The sequence below is a fragment of the Ascaphus truei genome, chromosome 5 (genome assembly GCF_040206685.1).
Source record: "Ascaphus truei isolate aAscTru1 chromosome 5, aAscTru1.hap1, whole genome shotgun sequence".
Lineage (NCBI taxonomy): Eukaryota > Metazoa > Chordata > Amphibia > Anura > Ascaphidae > Ascaphus > Ascaphus truei.
The window spans coordinates 189,249,785-189,262,292 of NC_134487.1; the positions used below are offsets into that span (position 1 = coordinate 189,249,785).

A 12,508-nucleotide genomic window follows, 5' to 3' on the forward strand; every position below is an offset into this window, starting at 1 on the left:
AGCTAAAAAAGAAAAACAATTGCACATGGGGGGGGGGGGGGGGGGTTGGGGGGCAAGTAGAAAGTAATTGATTACAAGAAAAGACACAGTAGACACTTGCATTCAAGTTAAAATCACGGAATAGCAGCAGCCATGTATTGCAAAAGTCCAGTTAGATGTCCACAAACACGTTTGGGATACAGGCGTGCTAGAGTCCCACCATGTAGTATCTGCCTATGTCCCCACAAGATGGGAGCAAAAACCATGTGACCAACACGTTTCGTACTGATCGTGTTGAGGCCACGTGGTTTTTGTGTATGAGGCTGTCTTTTCTTTTGGGATAAATTAGTTTTGCCTGTGCCCGTGTCCAAAAAAAAAAAAAGGAATCCCAGTACAAGCACTCCAGTAAACCAAAAATAAACAATCACTTTATTTAAATACAGGAAGGCCCCGCTTTTCGGCGCTTCGTTATGCGGCGTTCCGCTTATACGGCGGCGTCGAGAAGGAGGCCGCCATCTTTATCCGCAGTCGCGCATGCGCAGAATGGGTGGTTGCGCCCGGCGCACATGCGCAGACCGTAGTTTGCGCGCGCAGACCATAGGCCGCGCATGCGCAGAACGGCGAAAAACGCCGTTCTGTGCATGCAGAGAACTGAAAATCGCCGGATCCACTTTCCGGCGATTTTCACTATACAGCGGGCCCCTGAAACCGAACCCGCCGTATACCCGGGGCCCTGCTGTACATTAAAACAGTTTAAAAACAAATCATTCTCTCCAGCACAATAAAACCCCACAATGCACATATAATCCACTACAAATTACTCTGAGATAACATCAGCCTGAAAAATAGCATAACTAAGAGTATATATCCTTCAACCTAAAACCTACACTGGTAAAAAGATTACTATGACCGGAGGATCAAATAGCCAAAAATTTAGTAAGTCAAAAAACAATAAAGCTGTGTGCTGGTCTGTGATTCCCTTGGGGTCCTGGCTTCTCAGGAGCTGAGATGTTGGGTGTGCTCAGGTCTCCTTTGTTCCACGCTCGGTCTTCAGCGGCAGCGTAGCCGGGAAATGCAGTTGATGATATCACACAGGAGAAGCCGGAGCCCGCCTCACTGTAGTTAGCTCTGCCCTACGTGTTTCGCGAGCACTTACTCGCTTACTCGAGCAATGGAGGTGAGCAAATGACCAATCCAATGCCATATTGTAATGTCACAATATAGTAAAATTACGTATTCTCAACAGTTACAAATGTTTATAACATTGTCTAAACAGTACATGCATGCGCATGTACATCGTGATCATAAATAATTACATACATAGGAAATACTGTATATAATATGTAAACAAATATACAAAAAAAATATCTAGGAACCTAATCCCAACATAGTATATGACACACTCATGCCACATAAACCTTAAAGGTTGGCTTACAACTCGTATGCCATGAAGTGCCTATCATAAAAATGGCAATGTAAACAAAAAATGTGTTGGTAACATTAAAATGGAAATATAAACCATAAAGGAGTATGTGTTAAAAATAAATAATTTAAGTTTTATTTTTTTACACATTCTCCTTATAGAAGTGCGCATGAGAATGGGGCGTGCTAGACTTGTACGACTGATATTCTGCGAGTCTCACTGAGCAATCTCGGACTTCATTGGGGTCTCACTGGTCACATTTTATAAATGAAAATTACACTTTTTGACCCACCCCCCCCCCCCCCCAAAATGCCATTTGTACTTCATTTCCAGTGGAGCAACACAAGCCAAATATTTGCTGCTTTTACTGTTATATTGTTAAATACATAACCCCCCCTCCTAAAGTCTTACTAGCATGTTCGTGTATGCTAGGTCCCACCCTGGGTTGCTATGGGAATCCAGACGTCTCGCAGGGATATTTAAGGGAACGGGACTGTTGTAGAAGGTCAGATTAATAATAATAATAATAAATAATAACTTTATACAGGTGGTCTTCGCTTATCTGTCGGAAATTTTGTTCCACAAACCGCCGTCGGTTAGCAGACTGTTGGATTGTGAGTCCATGTTAATCAGTAGCGGTGACCGTCGGATAATGTGTCCGGCGAACTGCATTATGCGACGTCTGATAAGGCATCCATCGGTAAGCGCGATGTCTGATACCGAGGACTCAGTGTATAGTGCTTTTCTCCCAATGGGACTCGAAACAAAAGTTTTGGCCCCCAATGAAGTAAAGGAGATTCTGGGAACTGTTAGTTCATCTGCAGATCGAAGCGAGCGAATGGGAGTGTTGGGAACAGTACGCTCTTTCAGATAGCTGGGAGCCCCCAAGCTTAAGACCAGTGTGTTGACCTAGCTGCAGTCTTGTCTTCCGACGGTGAGCATCCACCACGGACACTGCTCTTATTTGGATTCAACCTCAACTACCTGAAACTCACCCATTCTAGGAGCTCAGATGCTGGTGGAAAGGTCAAGTAGAGTTGAGTGTCATCTGCATATCAGTAATAACCCTGGCCATGCCGTCTGATTGTCACCTAGTGGCAGCATGTACACTGCGAACAACATAGGAGATAGGATAAAACCCTATAGCACTCCGCATGACGGCGACATGGATCCAGAGGAGTACACTCCTGAAGGTACTCTGTGACCTGTCAGTGAGAGGATCTAAACCAGCGGAGAACTGTGCCACCCAGTCCACAGAAATCCTTCAGGTGCTCCATTAAGATCCCATGGTCCACAGTATCAAATGCTGCAGAGGGTTCAAGGAGTACTAAGATTGAACAGTCACCTCTGTCGCCATCAGGAGATCATTTAGCACACGAACCAGAGTGGTTTCAGTACTATGCCGTCTTCTGAATCCTGACTGGTATATGGGTCATACATTTTATGGCTTGATAGACTGTTTTCCAGTTGGATTGCTGTCACTTTCTCAATAACCTTCCCCAGGATGTATCTGTCGTCATAGCTCTGGGACCAGGAAATACTTGAAAACGAGAGGTAGCTCTCAATGTATTACTTCCTGGTAAAAAATGTTTTATAAATAAATAAAATAGGAAAGGAAGGTTTGATACAAGTCTAATTCGCCATGCAATCCGGTTCTGATGAGTGCTTCCTTCAGCTGTTCAGGAAAGATCCCCGTCTGCAAAGAGCACAGGACTATTTGGGCAAACACTGGTCCGATTACATCAACACAGCATAAGAGCAGGCATGTTAGGACTGGGTCCAAATCACAGGTAGTGGGATGCAAGCTCTGGATTGTTTGCACAACATCCAGATGGTCCAAGCTGGTCCATAAAGCCAGATAATCTGCTTTCTCATGCCTGGAACCACTTATTAGATAGCAGTCGGGCCCTCAGCCCAGATGAAGGTTACTTTATCAGAGAATAAGAGAGCAAAGTCATCACAATGGGACTGTGAAAAGGCTTCACCAGACTGTAGACATGCTGGTTTGCAGAGCCTCTCCACGGTGCAGAAAAGCTGAGCTGGTCTATTGTCCGCTGCCATGATCTTGCTTGACAGGAACTCTGACTTCTTACTAAGTAATTGTGGACTGGTATTTCGTGATGTGGTCAACCAGTTTCAGCTCGTCCTCAAACCAAAAATGTCAAACTAAAAGACCATTTTACTCAATAGATATTTATACATATATATTTAGGCACTGTACCGTGTATGAGTTTCACTGGATGTGCTAAAACTGAGCTTTGTCTGTGTTTTATGTTCTGTCTTTAAAAATGTCCTCAAACCTGCAAGATTTCTGACAGTGCCATTCAGGTCTGTGACCCTTCAATTCCCTAATATAACTGTCAAACCAAGGGGTATGTTAGTGTGAGGTGAGTGATCATATGCAAACAGGAGTGATAGTATCCATTGCGTCCCCAAAATCTCTATTGTAGTAATAGACGAGCACTGGGATCCATGCAGGCACCTAATATCGTAGAAATCCGCATTTGCCATCAGGCCTTGGGGTGGGTCAGAATGGTTGATACCTGGTCACCTCCACAGTAGAGGGTAACCTGCCCCCATCCTGATTTTGGTGCAGTGCTCAACCCTATCTTTTTTTCCTCTCCACAGTAGAGGGCCTATGTGGGGGGTGGGCTGGGATTGAGAACAAAATGGAGTAGTGGTCTGACCAGACAACTGGATCTATTGTTGGGTCGGAGTTTTCTAAACTGGTCTGGAAAACAGGATGAAGTGTGTGTCCACTTCTATTGATATCCGAACAAACAAGTTGTGTGAAGCCCAGAGCATTCATTGTGTGGAGGAGGTCTTGACTAAATTGAGAGAGTTTATCATCGATCCAGGCATTTGAATCCCCAGAGACGAGCCATATGGGTGCTCCAGGACTAGGCCAGGGAGGTGGTAGATGAGGACTCTAAACCCCACACCCGTAGCACTCTGGACAGCAATACACATAAATGATTGAGTTATCCCCAAGGGGGAGGAGACGCCCATGTTTTTACAGTTATAGTATAGACCAGGTCCCCTTACTTTATTATGTTAGACCGTGATAGTAACCTTATTGGTTAGGATTCCTAGAGAAGACTGAGGGTGTCCAGTATAAGTTGCTAAGTATGAAACTGCATGCGACAGAGTGCCTCGGTACTGGATCGGCTCTAACCGCGTATCTGCATGGACATTCCTCTCAGGCTGCAGTGGCAGAGAAGGCCAAAGGTTATATATACAGTACCCGCTAGGATCCCCAAATAGGCCTAGTGTTCTCGAGATGAGATGTCCCAAGCCAAAGATGGGGTCCGGATCACACATCTATATAGAGCAACCAAGTAAATGTACGTCTGTTCAAGTGTTGAGTGGGCACTAATGGAAGAACCATATTCATGTATGTCTGCTGTAAAGTACAGTTTAACATTGTCAAATGTGAATGAGCGGTCTCTGTGCTGGGGACACGAATAAATGACCGTTGTACTACAAAAGTTCCTGGCTCCCATTAATCTACAACCTTGTTACCTCCTCGCCTAGCCACCTGAATCCAGCACCCTGCGTCAAGGCAAACCAACCCATGGGGAGTATGATATAACATTCAACACACACACACCAATGTAATCTCCCTAGAAGTCTGGCAGGGAGGATTGTACAAATATGAGAGAATGAGCGGAGTTCGTACAGGGATGAGTAAAGAGCAGGCTTCTGCATAACTGGAGGGTTTGCGTGACACAGGAGAGTTGTCACCCACTGTTAGCACAGACCTGTCAATCAGTCTGTCTTTAAATAGCACACAGCGACACGTGCGCAGAACTGTAACATGGCATGTGTGTGGGTGGTTGTCAGTTGCCGTGACAACCAGTGCCTCGTAAGTGCTCGTTAAGGGATAATAACATCTTTTGTACATGGAATGGAGCAGCAATGGGGCTCCGGGGTGTGACGTGGCCCAGCATTAACCCCTCACTCCACAGTGCCGCTCTCTCCACCCTCTAAGGAGGCGAGCTTGGGTTTACAGTACAGCGTGTTGCTCTTGTGATATTGTGGGTATGGGGTGTGCAGTTCTTGTTAAATGCCACAGGGTGGCATTGGCTTCCCAGTATTTAGCAGCTTAATGGGCTTTTCAATAGCAGTGATGTTTTAATGTTAAAAGGGTCAGTCCTATATTGCAGAGATGCGCTAACTGGGGGGGATGGGGCGTGACATTTTCTGGGGAGGGCGTGATGGTTACAGAGACCATTGGGCTTCCCCAAAACATTTAAATGCCGAGGGACCGCGCGAGGCCTCTGTTACTTCCCTTACTTTGTTCCCGATGGTTTCTGGCATCACCATGGCAACGCGGTGTCATTTGGGTCGCTTGGACCCGGAGACAAGGTGGAGGATGGGGAGACTGAAAAGTTTGCGTGCACCTGCTATATAGGATCAAATGGAAGTATTGACAGTGGTATCTTTAATGGGTTAACGGGTCAGTTCCACATTGGGTCATAGTGATAGGGTTAAATGGTAATTTCAACTTGGTATTAGATGGGACTGACCGTAGAGGTTTAAATTATCCGCAGTATGCAATACTAAATATTTTATCTGATGTACATTTCTGCTTTGTATATTTGTTAACGAGCAAGTAATTTGTCCATACACCTTTTTTGAATTAGAGTAGATCTCCGCAAACCGTTTTACGCTACCATTTCCCTCTTCTATAGGTCCATACGACAACCGCACCGTTTTCGAAACTCTGGACATTGGCTGGCAGCTGCTCCGAATCTTCCCCAAGGAGATGCTGAAGAGGATTCCACAGAGCACCATAGCAGAATTTTACCCACGTGACTCTTCCAAGCACTAAGCAGACACCCTACTCCCTCGCCTCTCTCCTGTCCCTTGTGCCCCTTTTTGTGTGCAGTTTACAAATCAAATTATCTGTCTTTGAGCCTCCGATGTTCCCTGAGGGAGCAGGGGCAGATAGCTAGAAATTTGTCACTTCCCAACGTTTAACCTCTGGCAGCACAGGGGTTAAAGATGCAGTGCCACTGAGGACCAAATTAAGTTGGACATTCAACCCCTTCTTGTATTCAGCATCTAAGACATAATCTATTACATGCATGTGTCATTAGGTCATTTTGGTCTTCAGTGGGACTGACACTTCAATGTAATCCCCCAATCCCTCCTCTGTCATGCTAGCTCGTAGTATACATATATTTATTGTACTTCCTGCCTGCAGAGCTTACACCCCTTCAAGCCCCTTATGAAAGGATTTAGCATATAGATTCATTTTGGTGGTTTCCATAACCTTATTACACTTATTCCAAATGGGAGCAACTAAGGCATTAGAAGCAGTTGTCTAATATGCAGGACTGTTGCATAAGAGAATCTTCCCAGAACCATCAGTGTGAGCTTTCATGCTTTATCAATCTGCGTGTTTACTGATCTGTTCCTATGACCTGTGGGTTTTCTAGCAGTGCAGGAGTTAATCTAGAATTTGTGTCATTTACAGCACAGATTCATGTGAAAGGGGGTTTCTCCCCCCCCACATCCCAGTCTCCCTCTACCCCTATTTTTCTCCTTTGGCCCCTTGTCACTCTCCTTCCTCTTCAAGCTTTCTCCACTTCTCCCCTCTCCCCTCCCAGCCTCCTTTCCTAATATTAGGGGTCTGTTGCATCGGGGCTTTTAATATTTTCATGTCTGTGAATTTGGTGCAATAGTTTTTGTTAACTGGTGCATTCCATCTGTAAAACGGTGTATACATTTATTGCAGAACGTCAAATCGAATTAAATATTATATGTTATGTTAGAACCTCGATCGAGATGTCTGTGCTCATTTTAAGGGGGGGTTTGTACGGGGATGTTTTCTGATGCCTTCTACAAGATTTTCCTATGATAAAAGCAGCAGTCCCCTTGACACTTTCTGAACCAGAAAACCCCCTCGTGTAGGAAGGTGGGTCTTGCACTCAGACGCTCTGCTTCCACAGAAATTGTATTACTTATTTGCCAAGGTGGGCCTGAGCTATCTTTCTGCATGTTTGCCAACTGAGAGGCAGCTTCCTTGTGGGTGCCATTTTAAGTCCTCGAAAGTAGCGGTGGTAAGGATATCTTCTGAACTACAGTAGGAGGCGCCCAATGGTAAAACAGCAGCAATTATCTGCAGGGAAGCTACCCCCCTTAGTCCAAACTGTGTGTACAGTATGCTGCTCCATTTACCATAAAGACTAGCATCTAAAGTCTGTTCGGGATGTTCCCCTTTCCTGTGGCCTGGTGCATTTTATCCTGAATACAGAGGGGGCTACACATTCTGGCAAAGCGGTCGTTACATTTGCAATACTAATTATTAAGGCTCCCTCGGTTATTGCCAATAGATTGATGCAGTTATTAAATATGTTTTGCTGCTGCTTTAAATATTTATGATCTCATTTATTAAAACAATATTTTGTTGTGTTCAGTGCATCTATTGCACGATGTTAATTAAACGTTGATTAAAGAATCAATCCCACGTAGGATCAGAGGGACCTAACGACCGTGACATGTTTAATGTGTTTAAAAGGCGAGTCCCATATAATGTAGGAGCATGGTGACATTTAATGGGTTAAACTTTTTTTTTTTTAGTTTTCTTTTTTACTTCAATAGTTTCAGTTGTGCAATCTCTACTTACCTAAAAAAAACTGCATAGCTGCCGGTCAATTCATTCTCCGTCTATTGATTGGCAAAGTTTGGCAACATCTTTAAATATGGGGAATGTAAATCGTTGCTATAGGAACAAGAATGCTTGTTAAAATAGAATACAAGAAAATTGGTCTTTCAATGTTGTTGTTTTTTAAACAGAAAATGCTAAAAGTATTTTTTCTTACTACAGAACTGATTTTATTTTTTAAAACACACATGCAGGATATTGCATGAACTGCAGCTTTAAGCCTTCAATCAGTGATAACATCCTCTACAAATAGCCCTCTATTGAGTATTACTTTCCTGTGCTGAACTGGCTCCTCAGTCATGACTATTTTTGTTTTGAGAATGGTTACCCTCTACAACTCTCCTGGACTGCGATGGGGTCCAACGTAGCCTCCTCGTATGCTAGCACATCTGTATTACTTGGAACTTGAACATTTCCCTGCAATACTGCTATGTACCTCAATTCCTTTTTATGTCCCAGTATATCAATGTCATTTTGCTTATTTTGGGAAGGGAACACAGACAATTAGCGATCTTATAAATCATGCTAATGACCCTAATTAAAGTAATGATTCACCAAGAGCACAAGAACATTTCCTTAATGTTGATGTTTGTAAATTAGGTGGCAGATTGAGCATGAGCCTTTTCTGGAAGTCCAATGATAGCAATACATTCCTTCATGCTTCGAGTTTTCATCCCACAGCCATCAAACAGGGGCTCCGTATTCCCAAATGTTGAGGGTTTTAAGATGTCTGATCTTGCCTAATTTGATCAAGAATTAATTTAAGTTGTCGGGGAACGGTTTATTGAAAGAGGTTTCCATTGCAGAGAGGTGACCTGTTGTATGGAGGTTTTGTAAACTGTTCTATAAAGAATCCGGAGACTGCCCTTAGTGATATTACCAAACATGAACCCATCAATTCATCGTATAGTGCCTCCTTATCTCATGCGCACATTTATCATGGGCAAGTGGCACGTCCTATCTGCTATCCAGAGCCTTCCTGAGATTTTACCAAATAAACCACTATTGGCATATGGAGGAGGCAAAAGCTTAAGAAATACTTCAGACTGAAGTTACCACCGTTCACAGCCTTTTCTAAACCTGGTGGCGTCAAATGTGCCAACTGCATTATGTGCAGGTTAATGCTTAAAGGTTCCTCGTTTAGGCACCGATCAAGGTTTCCCAATCAAAATCCTTCCCTGTTTGGTATGTACTACCCAGCTGCTTGTTTATATCATCTGTCTTTGTGGACTCGTACTGTACATTGGGAAGGCAAATCGTACTTGCTGTGAATGTGTGGCTATACATCGGTCTGCCATTGGCTCTGCTTTCAAGGAGAACGAATTGGAACAACCTGTTGCACAACATTTCCTGCAGTGTGGGCACCAGCTCAGAGACACGATCATGTTTGCCTCCCACCCGACAGCAATAAATCAAATGTGCTTCTCCAGACCGAGGCCAGATAGATATGTTTTCTGAACACACAGGCCCCCCATCGGTCATAATCAAAAGCTTAAACATAGGTTGTTTCCTAGATGATTAGGGCATAATGAGTCCTATACCTTTACTTACACGTGAACATTTAATCTATTACATGTATCTTGCCTGCCGGTCATCTCTGCCCTTATTTTGCCTAGTCCTGTACTGAGGGCAGACATTGCCTTGACCTGGACTGCGTTCACCATAATACCATAGGTGGATGCTATTACCCTGCATGATATATACTGTACTCCTGAATTTTAGGCTAGGCCAGTGGTTATAGTATGCAACTTTTATCTGGATTCCAACAAGCATGTCTTGCTCTGTGATTCTGGCCAATGGACCTATTCTGGTTGGCGTAATACTTGGGGATAATCTTCAGACTCCTCATTTCTGGGTCGGCCTCCACAATTCTGTATGCCATACATCATCTGCGTGCTGATTATCTATATATACACTTGTTAAAGATCTGCAGTATTGGCCACTCTTTCTGGATTTTATGAAGTGGGGATAACCCCTCTACATTCTCATCCTGACTGAGTTCTTACATATGCTAGGGGAGGCCTCTTTACTTAGTGTGTATACCATCTGCTGTACCTTAATACACCCCCCACCCCAAATCACTCCCTACGTTATGATATTTTTGCATCGCTGGTGGTATAATGAACCCTGATTCCTTTTGATGCTTTTATTTTGCCATTTTGTCACCCCTTATTTTTGTGTTTAAACATGATGCAACCTGCTTGACTCTGCATTACACTGTGTGGTGGGATTCCACTCAAACAATGTATTGCATTTGGACTGCTAGTTGAGAGATTACACACCGAAAAGTTGTATGTGAGTCGAAGTTTTGGGCCAGCCCTTATTTTACAACTCTCCATGCTACACCCTTCTATGATGCCTACCCCGTCTCAGGCTTGCTATGCAGTCATCTGATAGGACCACAAGAGGCAGAGACAGCCCTAAGCATCTTTTCCATGCATCAAAATCTTATGGACAGAGTTGAACTATAATCACTGTTGGCGGCCCTAGGCCCATGTCAGATGTGCTAATTAGCTTTATATTTATTATATTAATATGTCTGGATTGGCTACATAACTGTTCTAATAAGCATTAAGCCCCCACTAGTTGACATCCCGAGCTGCATGAGACTTTTACCTCATATGCAATTGTGGCTTCAACAGGGCCACTTATGCCCTTTATACTAAACTTAACCCGCTCTGATTGTAATACTAGATTTGGGAATGTGCCTAAGATTTATATTTTTGGGCCTTTGAATGAGGAACTCAATCCACTTGTCTTATTGATATTTTTTTCAATTTATATGTTTAGTTGTGTTCAGCTTCTCATCCTGTGTAATATACATGTTATACTCTATATGTTTTTATAATGCACTTATGATATATTTTTTTCTCTCGATTGCGTTTTTTTTCTCGGCTTTTTCACTCCCGGTGTTGATCGGAGGTCGCTAGGCAACAATACAACGGTGCCCGACTGCCACCAGATGAGCGTGCTTTTTCTATGCATCCTGAGGTGTGTGTGTGTGTATGTATGTATGTATATATTTTATATATATATATATATATATATATATATATATATACATACATACGCACACACGTGTGTGTTACTGTCAGCTTGAAAAGAGTCCATACACAGATCAAAACGTGATGCTTTATTAAACTATAGCAAATTCACTGTCTCCTGTGAGTGCCTTCTAACTGGACTTTATTTGCTTATTCATATTTTGCAGTGCACCCATGGCAGTTGACTGTTTATATGAGTGCTGCCACTGTAGTAGTACCATTAATTTGTATATGTATATAGATTTATATACACACACCTAGTTGAGTGCAAGAGGGGCTTACGGTGCATTTGTATCGGACAATGTCGTCTTCTTGGTGTGACTGGATGAGACTCCTTAATCATCCCAACACCTCAAATGAAATTTATAAAGTAGGTCGCATTCAGTAATAAAGTTGCTCAAGTCACATGGCCATTTTCCCAATATCTTCTGTTTATTTTACAGAGCGCACAGCACAACGTTTCGACGGCACGCATCCCCTTCATCAGGTGTAGTGATAGTGGTAGACACTAGAAGAGATTGTTCATGTGACTTTAGCAACTTTATTTCTGAGTGCGACCTACTTTCTAAATTTCATTGTATATATGGAGTCCGTGAAGTTACTCCCTCTGCGCTGGTAGAGATTTGTGTCTCACTCCCTTGAATGGAGCTCAGCTATTCTCCGTGACTTTGCATTAAAAGGAGCAGGTGGTGCTATGTATGCGAGTTGTGGCGCGGATTTGCTGGCTGCAGCTCCCCTGGACTCCATCATGTGTCCCCATTGCACAAGCCTCTGCCCCTGGTCGTGTGTACTCACCAGAGATGTGGGAATGTTTTCCAATTTGTTTAGAAAACATTTTCACGTTGTTTTTAGGGTTGCCAGGTGGCTTCTCCAAAAATACTGGACACAATGGGGAAAGGTGGATTTTAGGGAGCATTATAATGTGAGGGTAACATCCCCCACATATACTCCGGGATTCAGCGAGCTCTGATGTGGGGCACCTGATCCGCAGTAACTGGCATTCGATTCAATGGCTGCTCAGGGTGGGAAACTCGCACTGAAGCTTGATGTATCTGTCCCATAAACAGAAGGGACCTGGTGACCAGTGACAGCCACATAACCCCATCAGCTGAAGACTGGATGTGTGTCTAGAATAGAGAGCAGGCGGCTGGGAGTCACAGAGCCGTATCCTGTTTAACACTAAATCCCTGATCACAGACCCCCTCTGTCTCAGACCAGTTACCGTGTGGTCTGGCTCTTTCCTGGGCATTAACCTGACACAAACGCACAATACGCTGTCACTTCCATTACACACACTGGGAAGAGAGACCCTGGATGAAAGCTGTCAGCGGTGACGGCTTAATTAGTAACAGTTGTTTTAACGCTTAACAAGGATCTCAAGCGTTTAAC

At 43.6% G+C, this 12,508-nt stretch overlaps 1 protein-coding gene across 1 annotated transcript in view; it reads left to right on the forward strand.

Moving 5' to 3' along the window:
- ATP6V1B2 (ATPase H+ transporting V1 subunit B2) overlaps positions 1 to 7,188 on the forward strand; it is a 42,004-nt gene extending 34,816 nt beyond the window's left edge. The window contains exon 14 of the mRNA XM_075601423.1: positions 6,097 to 7,188. Within this exon, the coding sequence (XP_075457538.1) occupies positions 6,097 to 6,236 (140 nt within the window). The 3' untranslated portion in view covers positions 6,237 to 7,188. The remainder of the gene's footprint in view (positions 1 to 6,096) is intronic.
- Positions 7,189 to 12,508: the final 5,320 nt, after the last annotated feature.